This window comes from Bos indicus, chromosome 9, assembly GCF_029378745.1.
Source record: "Bos indicus isolate NIAB-ARS_2022 breed Sahiwal x Tharparkar chromosome 9, NIAB-ARS_B.indTharparkar_mat_pri_1.0, whole genome shotgun sequence".
Lineage (NCBI taxonomy): Eukaryota > Metazoa > Chordata > Mammalia > Artiodactyla > Bovidae > Bos > Bos indicus.
Genome location: NC_091768.1, coordinates 96,531,116 through 96,546,447, shown reverse-complemented (window position 1 = coordinate 96,546,447; position 15,332 = coordinate 96,531,116). Strand labels below are relative to the sequence as shown.

At 45.8% G+C, this 15,332-nt stretch overlaps 2 protein-coding genes across 8 annotated transcripts in view; both read right to left on the bottom strand.

Moving 5' to 3' along the window:
- PNLDC1 (PARN like ribonuclease domain containing exonuclease 1) overlaps positions 1-9,767 on the bottom strand; it is a 28,970-nt gene extending 19,203 nt beyond the window's left edge. For all 6 annotated transcript variants that reach the window (XR_011568560.1, XR_011568561.1, XR_011568559.1 and 3 more), the window contains exons 1-8: positions 6,869-9,767; positions 6,398-6,455; positions 6,037-6,110; positions 4,185-4,224; positions 3,308-3,431; positions 3,042-3,130; positions 1,786-1,886; positions 85-161 (exon numbers count right to left, since the gene is read on the bottom strand). Coding sequence is in view for 3 of the 6 variants with exons in the window: in XM_070796478.1 (XP_070652579.1) it covers positions 85-161; positions 1,786-1,886; positions 3,042-3,130; positions 3,308-3,431; positions 4,185-4,224; positions 6,037-6,110; positions 6,398-6,455; positions 6,869-7,136 (831 nt within the window). In the remaining 3 variants the exon portion in view is untranslated. The remainder of the gene's footprint in view (positions 1-84; positions 162-1,785; positions 1,887-3,041; positions 3,131-3,307; positions 3,432-4,184; positions 4,225-6,036; positions 6,111-6,397; positions 6,456-6,868) is intronic.
- Positions 9,768-9,914: 147 nt separating this feature from the next.
- On the bottom strand, positions 9,915-15,169 carry MRPL18 (mitochondrial ribosomal protein L18). Of its 2 annotated transcripts, none has more exons than XM_070796483.1 (4): positions 15,031-15,169; positions 14,343-14,529; positions 10,812-11,043; positions 9,915-10,286 (listed from the first exon to the last, which is right to left on the bottom strand). In XM_070796483.1, the coding sequence occupies exons 1-4, from the start codon at positions 15,080-15,082 to the stop codon at positions 10,215-10,217; spliced, it is 543 nt and encodes a 180-aa protein (XP_070652584.1). In that variant the 5' UTR covers positions 15,083-15,169; the 3' UTR covers positions 9,915-10,214. The 2 variants fall into 2 exon arrangements, with proteins under 2 accessions (XP_070652584.1, XP_070652585.1); XM_070796484.1 differs by having other exon boundaries at positions 10,961-11,043.
- Between the last annotated feature and the right edge of the window lie 163 nt (positions 15,170-15,332).

Sequence of the window (15,332 nt, the reverse complement as noted above, 5' to 3'; positions counted from 1 at the left end):
GGGGGAAGAAGCCTTTCACAGAGGCCCGATTTGGCCAAATGAGACAGAAATGATGGGGGCTGGCCCCTCCAGGTGGGAACTCACCCCTTGGTCTCTCAGCACCGTCCAGATGTCAGGGAGGGCCTTCCTCAGTACGAGCTGGACCTCGAAGGCCTGGAAGCCTGCAGCAAGGAAACAAGGCTTGCACGGAACCACCAGAGACGCTGGCAGGGCAGCTCACCCTCCCCTCAGGAGAAGCCTCGCAGGCAGCAGCAGCAGAGAGATGGAGGAAGCACGTGGGAAGACAGCTCTTCGCTGTCCCCAGGCCGAGTGACGGGGGCGGCCCAGCATGAACCAGGGCAGCTTTCTCTGAGTCTCTGATCTCAGGGCCACTCTCAAACGGAGGACCCCAAAGAGCCTTTGTGTGTGTGGGTTACAGGTCTTGATGTCCACCATGTCAGAAATTAAAACCATACACATGACACTAAAAACTGTAAGGTTTGAAAAATAATAAACCCATTACACTTTTGCCTATGATTGTGTGACGCCACGCACTGGTTATCTGGAGAATGTTGGTTTCCTGATTATACACACCACTTTCCACATGCTCACATATCATGAGATGCCATCAAGACACACTCGTACATGTGGCCACTGATCTCATCAGAAAGTCTCATAAAGCTGTCGAGCTAACCGTGAGAGATGAAATCTCAAATTTCAGTTTCTGACTGAAAGCTCAAATCTCATCTCTACTAAACACTAGGGGTTAGTCTTCCTGAAGACAAGGCTTACTTTTTTCACTTGAGAAGGTGACTGAAAATACCCACATCAAAACAACCAGTCAGTTCCTTCAAGTGAAAATTATATTCCTTTGGGGAATTCCCTGGCAGTCCAGTGATTAGGGTTCCTTGCTTTCACTGCCAAAGGTTTAAGGTTCAATTCCTGCTCAGGTGACTAAGATCCCACAAGCCTCACAGCATGGCCAAGAAAAAAAAAATTACTTTCCTTAAAAAAAAAATTAAAAAGAAATAGAAGGCAGCTAACTCAGCTCTCAACACAAAATCCTGCCCAAGTGCTTTTCCTTGAGGTAACCACTGTACTGCAGGAAGCAGCAGCCATATTTCACGCACATTTATTTCTTCCATACTTCTATTGATGCACAGAACGTTGTAAAAGACGAGCAATGAAATGTTGAAATTTAATAAAACTAAGAATTATTATTTCACTCACAAGGTTCTTCAGTCAGAATTTTTTTAAACTGGAAGTGGCAACAAAGAACATGAGTGCTGTGCGGCCAGATGCTCCCACGCCACCTGTGCGGAGGCGCCAGGGGCATCACTCACAGGGGCTGCGGGACCGCCAGTGCAGATGGCACAAGGACAGCAGCAAGCAGCAGCCAAACCATGTTTTCAGAACCATTCTGACCTCATGGACCCCGTGGAAAGGGTCTCAGCAACCCCTGGGGTCCAATGACCAAGGCTGAGAACTGCTAATGTAGGGCAGCAACCCCACACTGAACTGTGGGGGAAACATTCAGAGATTAACGGAAATAAAGAAAGAGTCCAAGGGGCACTAAGGATTGGGATGAAAAGGATGGTGCTGAGCGGAACCTGACTTCCTCAACCTTAAAATTCAGAACAGGTGGACAGCCCCCCAACCTCCCACCCGAGGTCAGAGCTCCATCTAATCACAGGGACCACGTGTCTGCTGAGCCGACACCCAGGGTCCACCGGAGGAGAAGGGATGCTCCCCACAGGTGACAGTTCCCGCTCCCAGCTCCCAGGTCGGGGGGCCGCCCCTGCCTACCAGCAATACCAGGGAGGGTCATCCAGTCCCCTTCCTCCGCCAGGTCCAGCCAGCGCGTCACCTCGTCAATCACCACCTTGATCTGGTCTTTGTCCAGAGAGCTGAAAATGGGCACGTGAGACAACACTAATGCGGGAGGGGATTCTGAAGGCGCCTGTTTTCACCCTGTGATCCTGGCAAGAAAACGGACCCCAGAAAGACCATTTCTTTTCCGAGTCTTGTGTCGCAAGAGGAAACCAAACACCTGGCCTCCACCCTCGGGTCTGTCCACAGGGGCACGCCCCCCTCCCGCTGACCGGCCTGTGGGGGGAAGGGGCTGGGAGACAACCAACACTAAGGGACCCTATCGGGTCCGTCTCCTCAGTGCCCCTCTCAGAGGTGGAAAAGCACCATCTGGTGAAGAATGGAAAAGAAAGGAACTTTGGTAAGTACATCTTTTCCTGTGTTAGATATACAAGAACACTGTGTCACATGGAGAAAAGGAAAGCCTTTTCTCGAACATTTGAACATAACAGAAGATTAAAAATTCAAGTTGCTTTTCCCTTCCAAAGCAGTATTTTTATATAAAACCAAGAACAAGGATAAAATTCCAATGTTACATAATGATTTGGACCAGACAATCATAACATTCCAGAATTAAAAGCTGTCTAATTTAACCCTCTCACGGATAAAGGCAAATAATCGAAAACCCAAGGAACTTAAAGGATTGGCTCAGAACCGCACAATGCTCAGCAGACCTGGGCCCAGGTGGCGGCTCCTTCCAGCGCACAAGGCCACTGAGCAGGCCTGGCCCAAGCCCCACAGCACGACCGGGTTAACATACAACAGCAGGCACTGGAGGCCAGAGAGACAAGGCAGAGACCCTGCCCTCGGGGAACACACAGATCAAACTCATGGGGCAACATGACCAAGCTGAGCTACAGGGCCACATGGTCAAGGTTACCTGTGACCTGCCTTGAAAAACCCTAAGGCTCTCACAGGAAGTCCCACAGAGCCATTTTCCCCCTCTAGCACTGGAATGGAGTTCCTGCCTCTTTGAGGACCAAGTTAAGAGTCAGTTCTTTTGCCCCTTCATCCCACGCTATGCAGTGAGAGGTTTCTGATCTCAGGCATAGGAACGGCATACCAGCACTCCGGGCTGTCACGTGTGGCTGAGCCCAGCTTAAGGGGACAGTGTGAGGTTACCACGTCCAGCAAAGCCAGAAACACACCAGCAACAAAGAAACCTACAGAGCACCCGGAGAAGCGGGCTTTACCTGCGAACTTTCCAGTTCCCAGTCAGAATGTTGTGCTTTATTTTCTTCTCCTGTTCTTCGTTCATATAGGGGATCCCATTTTTGAGAAACTAAAGACAGGGAGAGACCAGGAAACGAGTCAGTGGCATCATCTGTGTGACAGCAGAGAAAGAAACCTTTGTCATCCGCTTGTACGTGGACAAGTCAGAAGGGCGACAGGAAGCGGACTGGGACCAGGTGGACGCCCGGCCCCTCAACCCTCTGGGCCCCCTCCTCCCAGGCCATACCTTGTTATAGTCGAAGCCATACTGGTTCAAAAACTGAACACTGGAAGCCTGGAAAGAGAACTCTGAGTCCAAAACCCCAAATGTCGTAGGGAAGAGGAAGAAGTTACATGAATGAGCTACATACCTAGCAACAAAAACAAACAGAAGGGGAAAAAGACAGAAAACACTTAAAATTCTGGCTCATGGAGCAGGCTTCCGAGTGGGCTCCTCCTTCCCCTTGAGAAGTCCAGCTGACCCCTGAACAACATGGGGGTTAGGGGCACCAGCTGTTCTTACAGCCAGACATCTGAGTATACTTTAGAGCCTGCCCTGGGTCCAGACACAGGCCCTCTGCACCCACAGACCCCACTGTGGGGCGTACAGTACCACAGTGTGTATTTAGTGAGTGTAAGTGGGCTCAGGCAGTTCAAACCCTGCGTTATTCAAGGGTTCGCTGTATTTGAATGCCAGCTGTGTTTCAAGTACTATGACTGGTGCTGGGGGCCAGTGAACAAAGGCACACAGTCTGACCCCCACTGAGAGAGGGGGGTGCCATTCACATCCTTTCTGGCCGCTGGGGCCTGGGAGCTGCGTCCCCCTCATTGTAACACTGCTGACTGCAATCCTGAAGAAACACACAGGAGTGAAGGACGCGTGGCAAGGGGCACTGACGGTCCGGGGGGTGCTGGGAGAGCCCCCAGGGACGGTGCTGCTTTGAGAGACTTGAAGGACCAGCCGGCGTCTGCAGGGGAGGCGGGGTGGCGGGCCCGGGAGCAGGGAGACTGTGGGGCATCCAGGGCCAAAGGGGTCAGAGCCTGAAGCAGAATTTGAAGGGGGAGCAGGTGGAGAAGAGAAACAGGCGAGAGCCAGGTGTTTCACCAAAGGTCTTTATACATACTTGTTCGACTCGCCTTCAATACTGGAGAACACAGACAATCCTAGAAGAGTGATGGTGGACAGAATGAATGCCAAGAGAAAAGCTACCGGAAGCTAACTCAAAAACGTCCTGCACATATCCCCTCTAGCACTGGAATGGGGTTCTTGCCTCTCTGAGTATCAAATCAAGAGTCAGTTCTTTACACCCAAAGTTACTACATAGGCTTTAGGATAAATTCTAAAAAAGAAACAAAGGAAGGAAGAAAGGAATGAAGGGAGGAAGGGAAAGAGTCAAAACATGAGAACCGTCAAACTGTAATTCACACAAATTCCTGAAATAACTGTAAATGGCTGTTCAAACACAGAATATTGACACTTACAGTTTTAGTAGTTTTTAGTTTATTAATTTTTATTGCAGTATAGTTGCTTTACAAGACACTTTTGTAGTTTTAAAACAAGAGACACTAAAATCTATGAAGATTTACACATTTGAACAATTTTTAAATGTTTGTGTTGTTAAAAAGATCAAAAGTAAAAGACTTTGAAGAAGGGGGAAACAATACGAACGTATTCAAGTGCTGTTTCCCATACTTTCAAAGAGGACTCACAATTAAACACAATCACAACAGAAAAACAGCAGGACTTCCCTCATGATACAGTGGATAAGAAACTGCAGGCTGATGCAGGGGTCATGGGTTTGGTCCCTGGTCTTGGAAGATTCCACATGCCTCGGGCAACTAAAAGCCCGTGCTCTGCAACAAGAGCATCCTACGCTCCAAAGGATGCACAAAGAGCAGCCCAGGGCACTGCAACTAGAGAAAGCCCTCCCGCACAATGAAGATCCAGCATCCAAAAATAAATAAGAAAACAGCAAAGGACAAATAAATAAGAAAACAGCAGACAGCGAACACACACAGGTGTTACTCATTCACAGGAAAAGCAACAATCAGTAAAATATCTCAGGACCTGTTTTTTTTTTAAACAAAGTTTTACTGAAATACAGCCATGCTCAATTCATTTATGTATTAACTACAGCTGATTCCTCATTAACAAAGGCAGCACTGAGTTGTTGTAACTTCATATGTAGACCATATGACCCACAAAACCTAAAATATTTACTTTGGTCTTTTACAAGTACACCAAACACATACACTCAGGACTGCACAGTAATATATAAGAGCTAAGACAGTCAATGCAACCTTGTTTCATCACATACAAATGGCAACCAAAGCATTCATCATTAGGAGATAGAGCCAAACCATACACAGAGTTAGGAGTGCTAAACAAATAAATTACCACATGTAAAGTAGAGAGCCAGTGGAAATTTGCTGCATGATACAGGGAGCTGAAATCAGGTGCTCCGTGAAAACCTAGAGGGATGGGGTGGGAGATTTAAGACGGAGGGGACATTCGTATACCTATGGCTGATTCATGGTGATGTATGGCAGACACCAATGCAATATTTAAAGTAATTTCCTCCAATTAAAAAAAAAATTTTTTAAACTGAACCGGAAATCTGTATAAGCTGATATAGAAAAAGCTCTATTTGCGGGGGCGGGGGGGGGGTATGCAGAACAACATATTTATAGTATAATCTTGCTATGTATGATTTTTGCTTAAAGAAAACATACACTTTCCCCTGGAAGATGGTCCAAGTGCCTCAATGTTGATTCCGGCATGGAGATCAAGTTTCTACTTATTCTGAAGAGTTAGGTCTCTCAGGCAAGACATGGCCAAACACCAAACGAGCATGCAAAATGACAGCCAGTGTCTCAGAACGGCGCCAAAGAGGTTTTACCAGTAGGAAACACAGAGACAATAAAAAAAAGGTTTTTTTCAATAACTCAAAACAAACAGCTGAAGGTTAAACTCACCGATCTGACAGATGGTGAACTGCTGAACACTCTGACGGGTCTTTAGATACCACTCTGATGGCAAGTCAAACAGACTGTGAGAAAAACAGACGTCTCAGTCCAGAGGCAAAGAGATGCTATCAAGGCAGCAGCCTCCACGCTGGGTTAGCAGCTCTCAACCAGGGCAGCGCTTTCCTTGTTACAACAACTAGGGAACCTGCCTTTTGTGGAAAGCCAGCCAGGTCCGCAACCCCCCCCCCCCCCCCCCAAAAAGCTGTCCTGCCCAGCTGCTGCCAACAGGGTGCCCGCTACTAAGTAATGCTGGCCAACCAGGGCACAGAAGAGGCTTTCCAGCCCAGCTCTAAGGCAGCTTTAGCTTTACCTGATCTGCTGGGGCCCAGACAGGTTAGAACGAAGGCCCGTGAACTCTATGTCCAGACCTGCAGGGAAGGCAAAAAAAAAAAAAAAAGAGTCCCCAGGCACAGACCATCGCAAGGCTCTTCATGCTATAAACGCTGCAGGTAGCAAAAGCACTGGCTCACCTTCTTGGCACTCGAGAAGCCAGGTGAGGTCGAGAAAGGAAAACAGAGGGAGCCAAAGCGAGGATGCCAGGCCACCCCATTCCACCTGGACTACATGGGGGCTACGAATGGAACTGCTGACCAACATCCCACTGCCCAAACTTGAGGAGTCCCACTGTCCTTCCGAGGAGCCCTGCTTGAGTCTCCTGTGGCCTGGAGACCACCCGGCTGGGCCTCACCTCTCCCGCCCGGTCTGGCCCGAGAACCATACCCTCCCCAGGAGCGCCGGCCAGCCGGCTCCGGCGCCAAAGCCTGGGATCCCGGGGCCTTACCCACGAAGTCCGCACCCAGGACGAGCTCCTGCAGCAGAGGGAGGCTCTGCTCAAACTCATCGGCGCCTATGTCCATGGCCACGCAGCAGCTCGGCGGAGGGCGCCCAGTGAGTGCGGCCACGCGTCGCCTCGCACTTACACGCAAGCGCCGCGCAGGCGCCTTAAAGGGCTCGCGGAGAGCGGGCGGGGGAGTGAAGAAACGCACAGCCCCCGCGCGCGCCCACCAGCCCCGGCAGGCAGCGCACCTGCCTGCCCACAGGTGTTTCATCTTGTATTTATTTGATCCCCTAGGGTTAAGGATCGCTTAGACCCCCGCCCTAGCAATCAAAGGTCGTTTACGCTCCGCAACAATTCCTTTGCAATCCCTATAAGGGGAGAATGTCATTTATGTAGACCTGGAATATTAAGAAGCTTCTGCACATCAAAGGAAACTATTAGCAAGGTGAAAAGACAGCCTTCAGAATGGGAGAAAATAATAGCAAATGAAGCAACCGACAAACAACTAATCTCAAAAATATACAAGCAACTCCTACAGCTCAACTCCAGAAAAATAAACGACCCAATCAAAAAATGGGCCAAAGAACTAAATAGACATTTCTCCAAAGACATACAGATGGCTAACAAACACATGAAAAGATGCTCAACATCACTCATTATCAGAGAAATGCAAATCAAAACCACTATGAGGTACCATTTCACACCAGTCAGAATGGCTGCGATCCAAAAGTCTACAAATAATAAATGCTGGAGAGGGTGTGGAGAAAAGGGAACCCTCTTACACTATTGGTGGGAATGCAAACTAGTACAGCCACTATGGAGAACAGTGTGGCGATTCTTTAAAACACTGGAAATAGAACTGCCTTATGATCCAGCAATCCCACTGCTGGGCATACACACTGAGGAAACCAGAAGGGAAAGAGACACGTGTACCCCAATGTTCATCGCAGCACTGTTTATAATAGCCAGGACATGGAAGCAACCTAGATGTCCATCAGCAGATGAATGGATAAGAAAGCTGTGGTACATATACACAATGGAGTATTACTCAGCCATTAAAAAGAATACATTTGAATCAGTTCTAATGAGGTGGATGAAACTGGAGCCTATTATACAGAGTGAAGTAAGCCAGAAGGAAAAACATAAATACAGTATACTAACGCAGTGGGAGAGGGAGAGGGTGGGAAGATTTGGGAGAATGGCATTGAAACATGTAAAATATCATGTAAGAAACGAGTTGCCAGTCCAGGTTCGATGCACGATACTGGATGCTTGGGGCTAGTGCACTGGGACGACCCAGAGGGATGGTATGGGGAGGGAGGAGGGAGGAGGGTTCAGGATGGGGAACACATGTATACCTGTGGCAGATTCATTTTGATATTTGGCAAAACTAATACAATTATGTAAAGTTTAAAAATAAAATAAAATTAGAAGAAAAAAAAAAAAAAGAGGCAATGGTAGGACAAAGTAGTGCCCGAAAGAGTAAAAACAGACCAGTAAACAGAGCCTGAAGGAACTGCAATAAAGCAGGTACTGCAGCCACGGTGCGGGGATAGGGGGCCCGCATAGCCTCTGGTTTTTAAATCACTTCTTGCCACCTTGGCCATCACTGTTAACATACGTTTGCCCCGTACCCTCCTCTCCTCCCCGGTCCCCTTTTCCCTACTTGGCATTGCTGTTGCCTTTGTCACACCATTTATCATACTTGCTATACCAAGTCTCAAAAATTGCCCAAACTGAAGGAATTCTTGATACTGAGATGATCTAGATCCTATGCCTCCAAGAAAAAAATCCCCACCAGGTGGTGCAGTGGTAAAGAATCCACCTGTCAGTGAGGGAGAGGTGGGTTTGATCTCTAAGTGCCCAAGATCCCCTGGAGAAGGAAATCACAACGCATTCCAATATTCTTGCTTGGGAAATTCCACGGACAGAGGAGCCTGTCCAGTTTTAGTCCATGGGGTCGCAGACTCCACTCATCAACTGAACCACTACCATTTACAGGTGAACCCTGTTGTCAATTTCCAAAGCCACACTACCCCAGTCCATGGTCTTGTGTCCTCCCTTGAATTCTAGACTTGTTTTGACAGCCTTTTAGAACTGTGGTCTTTAAGATGAGAGAAGAAAATATTAAAACTATCATGGTGGTGGTGTTAGACACAGTCGTGCCTGACTCTGTGACTCCATGGACCCTGCTAGGCTCCTCTGTCCATGGGAATCTCCAGGCAAGAATACTGGAGTGGGTGGCCATTCCCTTCTCCAGGGGGATCTTCCCAACCCAGGGTTCAAACCCAGATCTCCTGCATTGCAGGCAGATTCTTTACCATCTGAACCACCAGGGAAGCCCAGAACTATTAATACATACCTATAAATGTCTTTACTGTAATAGCTACAGATCAAAAGGAAAACTAAGCATTGCATTCTGAAAGCCTCTCACAATGAATCAAACTTTCAAAAAACGTTGATTGCATACATTTTCCTTTTAAAATAATACCCTGAATATTCAGATTGATGATAGCAATATTATTTCACTTCTATATAAATACAGAATTGGACTTCATATTTAAAATGTGGGGGGAATATGCTAGAAGCCACTGTGCTTACTGGCTCTTCCTCACCACATTTCTTAAATAGCCAAGATCAGTTAACACCTTACTCTGACTTAATCACTCATTTAAGAGACCTGCCATGATTCCCATCTACCCTACCTCAACTTTAAATTAACCCAAATGCACTTCAGGCTCCATCTCCCAACAGCTTCTCTAGATGGTATAGACACCTTATTTCCTTTTCTCACTGCATTCCTTTCTTCAAATCTGGCTCTGTTAGGATCCAGGAGCCCAATAAGGTTAGGATTTGCTCTTATCTTTGCATTACTGTTTATAATAAACTGATACTGACATCTCCTACTTAAAAAAAAAGCCTCCACACCTGAGCAGCAACAGTTCTCATTTACTGAGACCACCTGCTATGACCAAGTGCACAAACCTTTAATGTGTATCCTTGCCACCGAGAGTTCATAGTTGGGAGAAAATGCCATATAACTAAAAAATAAGAGTTAATAATATACCTTTATTCTTTAACTTATAAACAACAATTTAATTTGTCCTTCAGAAGTCAATTACAATTGGCAACAATTTTTCTCAGACACCTCTCACGTCCAAGAACGAAGAATTCAGCCCTGGATTTAAGACAAACATACTGAAGGGGAGAAGGAGACAACCTTAACTAATAACATTCTGCTGTTAATTTTTGTATAAAACGTCCAAGCTGGCAGTTCTTCCCGAGGCGCTTTTCTGATGAATGAAGAGCTGACAGCTTTCATTTACAAGTTCCAAACAATGCTTCTGCTTCATTCATAGATTCTCCGAGGCTCCTGCAGCACCACACCACCCTCTATCATGCCAATCTGTAGTCGTTTCATCTGGTTTTGAAGATCAAGAAAGAAGGAAAAGATGAAGTTAACACTAAAAGCTGACCATAAATAGCTCACTTCTTAAGAGGAAGAGAAATAAACCACCGATCTGCTCCTTGCTAACTTCCCAGCCTACACTGTTTTTTTCAGAAAGTGATCTTAATAATGACACAGATAAAAGAAGGTGTAGAGATGTTAAGGATTAGCAGTATTTGAAAATATTCTGTGGACAAGATGATACTATATGAACGGCAGAGAAGTCAACATTACAGCTATAGAATTGGTCGCATGGGTTTGAACCCTGCCCAGCACCACACTAAGCCAGTCAGCCAACCTCAGCTAACTTACAGAAGAGAGACCATGAGTCCTGATGCTAAGGCTGCTGTGAAGCTGAAGTGAGGTACCGTGCATCAGGACACTTAACTCAGGCTCAGACACTTGGAAAGAACTTTATAAACAAACTACTATTATGTAAGTATCTAATGTCAAGAATTAACACGACACCTCCTAACTAAGTAGTGAGAACAAAAATACCGAGTCTGACGCTGCCTCCCAAGGCGTGGGTTGGTAGACCATGAAGTTGATTCCTGCTTCCAAGCACCGCTGTGCCAGCACTCGTCCTACACTCTCACAAGCCACCACACTTTTGGTGCTATAAAGGTGCTTCTTAATGGCCCATTCACGAGTGGAGGCTGACACCACAACCTGGCCGTTGCGATGCTCAACAAGCGCTTCTATGTGATGCTGGCTCCTTATAACTCGCAACCTACACAAGGTGAGAGGAGGACAAAAATCATAGAAGAATTCTAAAGACAAATGACTTCAGGTGAATAAGTGCAAAAGTACTTCTCAAGAATGCAATGTCTCGTTCATTTATGTCAACATACTCAACCTGGTTTTTACTTGGGAGAGTTGTTTTCCCTCTGCCTTTATGAGGATATCCTCAATAGTAAACCAAACATTTCTACTTAGCCTCAAATATCCAGAAGAAAGTTGGCATTTTAGAGCTGAGATTTACACAGTATCTACTTCAAAAAAGGAACTGAGGAGGCAGAGCTAACTTGCTGACTCTTCACTGGATAAAGATATACTTACTCTGTATTTTCCAAAATAAATGTAAGATGGCTCAAACATTTAAATATAAAAACAGAAGTCATGTGAGTACTAGAAGACAACATATTTTTAAACAATCTCAAAGTAAAATAAGCCTATTTAACTATATCAAGCTAGTTAACATAACATCAAACTATATCCTATGGCTTTTATAAAAAAGAAAAAAAGTGAGTTTTCTGCATGCTAAAAACAAAAAAAAACAGTAAAGTCAACAGGCAAACAAAGAAACAAAAAATATTTTAAAATCATATATTGTTCAAAGGGCTAATTCCCATAATATATAAAAAGCCTCCTATCATCAATAAGAAAATGACCAGTAACTTACTAGGCAAAGGATTTGGACAGACTGTTCACAGAGAAGGAAACTATTAATGACCCTTAAAACCCATGAATATATGCCCAATCTCAGTGCTAAACTGCATGCATGAGACAATTAATTGCAACACTGGTTGAAATAATAAAAGATAATCATCAATCCGGAATCAATGAATTAAAACAGTCACGCAATGGTATTTTACAGTAACTTTAAAGTTATTTTACACAGTTAAGAACAAAGTAGCACTTTATGCTGCTACTGCTGCTGCAATCATTTATTGAACACTGACTGTACCAGGGAGTCCTAATTGTTTACAGGTACAGCTCATGTCTCAAACTAATCCCATTATCCTTTCTTTCCTTTTGGGCTGCAGAAACCAACACAGAAAGGTTAAATAACTTGAGCGATATTACAATTAATGGTAAGAAATGGTCATAGGCAGGATTTAAGTCCAGGAGACTGGCTCCAGAGCCAATGTTCCCAACCAACACAAAATACTTCCAAGACGTATTCTGTGGCGGAGGTGGGGGTAGTGGTGAAGGAATGGGTGGGGAAATGCAGAACAACATATATGTTAAGATTTATGTTAAAAAAAATTACAAGTTTATACTTATGTGCACAGACTAGCTATAGAAGGGTACATGAGAAACTACTCCTTTTTGGATTTTATAACATCTGCATACATTACACATTTAGAAATTAAGTTCACGATAAAGAAAACACGGGGCGGGGGGGGGGTGCGGAGAAAACGCTGAAATTAGACTATAGAAAGATTCTTAGTATGAAACAGCATAAAAAGCACTAGATTTAGAAATATGGGTTCTACTCCTGGTTTTGCTGTTAGTCTTAGTAAAAAATCACAAACTCTTAATTCAGTGGTCAACACACTTTTTCTATAAGGGACCAGATTGAAAGCAGAAAGGGTAGTGGGTCCCTGGAGAAAGAGAACCAGGTGTGGCTTTCTTGACCTAAGAGAAGCCATTTTTGACCTAAGCCATTTTGTGATCTAAGATTGGCCACTGTAACTGCTCTTGAATAGGTCTCAGTAATTAATGATCTTAAGGGAAGTAAGGGAATGAAGGAACAAAGGAAAAGCAATCAAGAAACAAAAGAATAAAAGAGAGTCCTGATTCCTCCTCAAGGGACATAGAGAACAATTTGATACCGCCTTGGATTTCTGCACTCAGGTGGAGGAAGGAAATGACGATGCTGACCCTGTGACTTCAACAAACTAAAGCTAGCACTCTGTAGACCTTGGCCCTGATTCTATTCTATACTGAGTGCTCCTCTGCTCAAGCCCCTTCATGAATATGTGCGTAACCTTAACTTAAAACTTCCCCAGTTATGCTGTCTGGGGAAACACTGCTTTGAGGAAGACACCCAGTGTTCTCTTTACTTGCTGCAAGTAATAAACCCCTCCCTCTCCTGATCTTGGTTGTGCCTTCTGGCCTGACACCCACCAAGAGGCGAACCTAGTTTTCAGGTAACAATATAGGTCAACTATTCAACTCAGCCACAGTAATACCAGAACAGCCAGGTGAGAATGGGTGGTGGCTGTGTGCCAAGAAAACTTTCTTTGTGGATAAAGAAATTTGAATTTTACAGTTTTCATGTCACAAAATATTCTTTGCATTTTATTTGAACCTTTCAAAAATGTAAAAATATTTAGCTACCAAGCCAGCTTTGGCCCAGGAGCAAAAGTCTGCTGATCCTTGTCTTAAACCATCTGTGCAATAAAAGAGTGGGACTCATTATCTCCAAGGTCACTTCCAATTTTCTACTGGTAGTACTGTGAACAGGACAAATGGGGGGAAGGGGGAGGTAGGTCTCCCATTATTTAAATATCCAAATATTAACAGAAAATAATAGTTTGAGTGTTTCAAAAAAAATTCTAGACTTAAGAGTCAGATTATTTGAATATGAACTGCCCTGCCACCTTTCTTTGAACCCTCGTGTTTCCTTCCCTAAGCCTCAATTCCCCTGCTCTATAAAATGGGGGAATTTACTGCACTTGCCTCAAAAAGTACTTTTTAGGAGTAAATGAGAAAATGCATATAAAGTGCCTAGCATCAGGTTCCTGGCAAATAGAAAGTATTCAATAATTCACCATCTTTATAACAAAGAATAAACCCCTAACTGCTCTCCTGCCTTTACCACTGGCCCCTTAAAAATCTGTTCTCCTCAAAGGAACCAGAATGATCTTCCATTCAGGCTTAAACTAAAGTCAGTTTCCCACTACAATAAAAATAAAGCCCCCAACGCTTCCTTGATTTACAAAGCTAATGACGTGTATCCTACCTACCTCTCCATTCACCTTCTGGCCCAGAGCTCTAGGTACACAAGCCTTGCGGTTCCTCAAACACACCTAGCTCATTCCCACCCTAGCTGTTTTCCTCTATTAGGAACCCTCTTCTTGGCAGATAGTTTGGCTTTTATTCTATTTTCGGAGAGTTTGGGTAGGCAACCAGTCTCCTATTCTTTACCTTTTTTCCATGACACCTATTTATTTACCGTTTGCCTCCCTCTTCCCCTCCTAGACCCAGCACAAGTCTGAGAATCGCCAGCAGCTACCTGGCACGCTCCTTAAACGAACTGCCGTGCAGGGCTGTGTGGTCAACACGGAGCAACTTAATTACCTGTGCCAGAACTCACGGGAGGGCCACACGGTCCCCCAACCCCGCTCTTTTCTGGCCACAGCTAAGAGCTCCAGATTCCGGGGGTTGCGGTTGGTGAACTCTGGGGCAACGGCTTCATTTCCCACGGGGTCCGCCTCAGGCTTCACCACTGGCTTAGCACTGGTCGAGAACGCTGCCACCCGACATCCTAAAGAACAAAAACCACCACATGGATCTTAAGAGAATGACGAATACGGACAAATCAGGAACATGATGTAACTTGTGCCCATCTTCCCCACTTCAGGCCTCGCGCCCTGGAAAAGGTACAAGAGATATGTTCGGTAACGGGGTGTCGTCACCACAGAACCTGGTCCTTAATTTTCTACTAATGTCGTCACCACGCTACCGTTAGCTCCTTTACTTTTCCGTGGGAAATGATGGCTTCCCAGGAGCCTAAAGAATCTGCCTGCCCGGGCAGGACACGCCAGAGAGGCAGGTTCGATCCAGGGTGGGGAAGATTCCCCTCGAGAAAAGAATGGCAACCCACTCCAGTACTCTTGCCTGGAGAATTCCATGGATAGAGGAGCCTGGGTGGCTACAGTCCATGGGGTCGACAGAGTTGGACTCGACTGAGCATGCATAATGCATGCTGCATATACAACGACCATTTGCCAGTGCAGACCCCGGGGTGTAACCTGAGACGAATTACCGGGGTTTCTGCAAACCGGCAACAACTCCCAGGACCGCGACCGAAGCGCCATCGCTGAGGAGAATCGCAGCCAAAGCCTCGGATAGACCTCGCCCTCTTCTCCTCAACGGCGTCCCAAAGAGCCGCCAGCGGCAGCCATACTTACTCAGGGAAAAGCCTTCGAATGACGTAAGGTCGTAGAGGCCTAGATCGCCGCGCTAACGAGCCTCTGCAGCTGAGTGACGGAGAGTGCAATCCGTCATCTCCATTCCTCCAATCAGCGCATACGCTGTGGCGCACGGAGACGCCGGAGCCAGCCAACC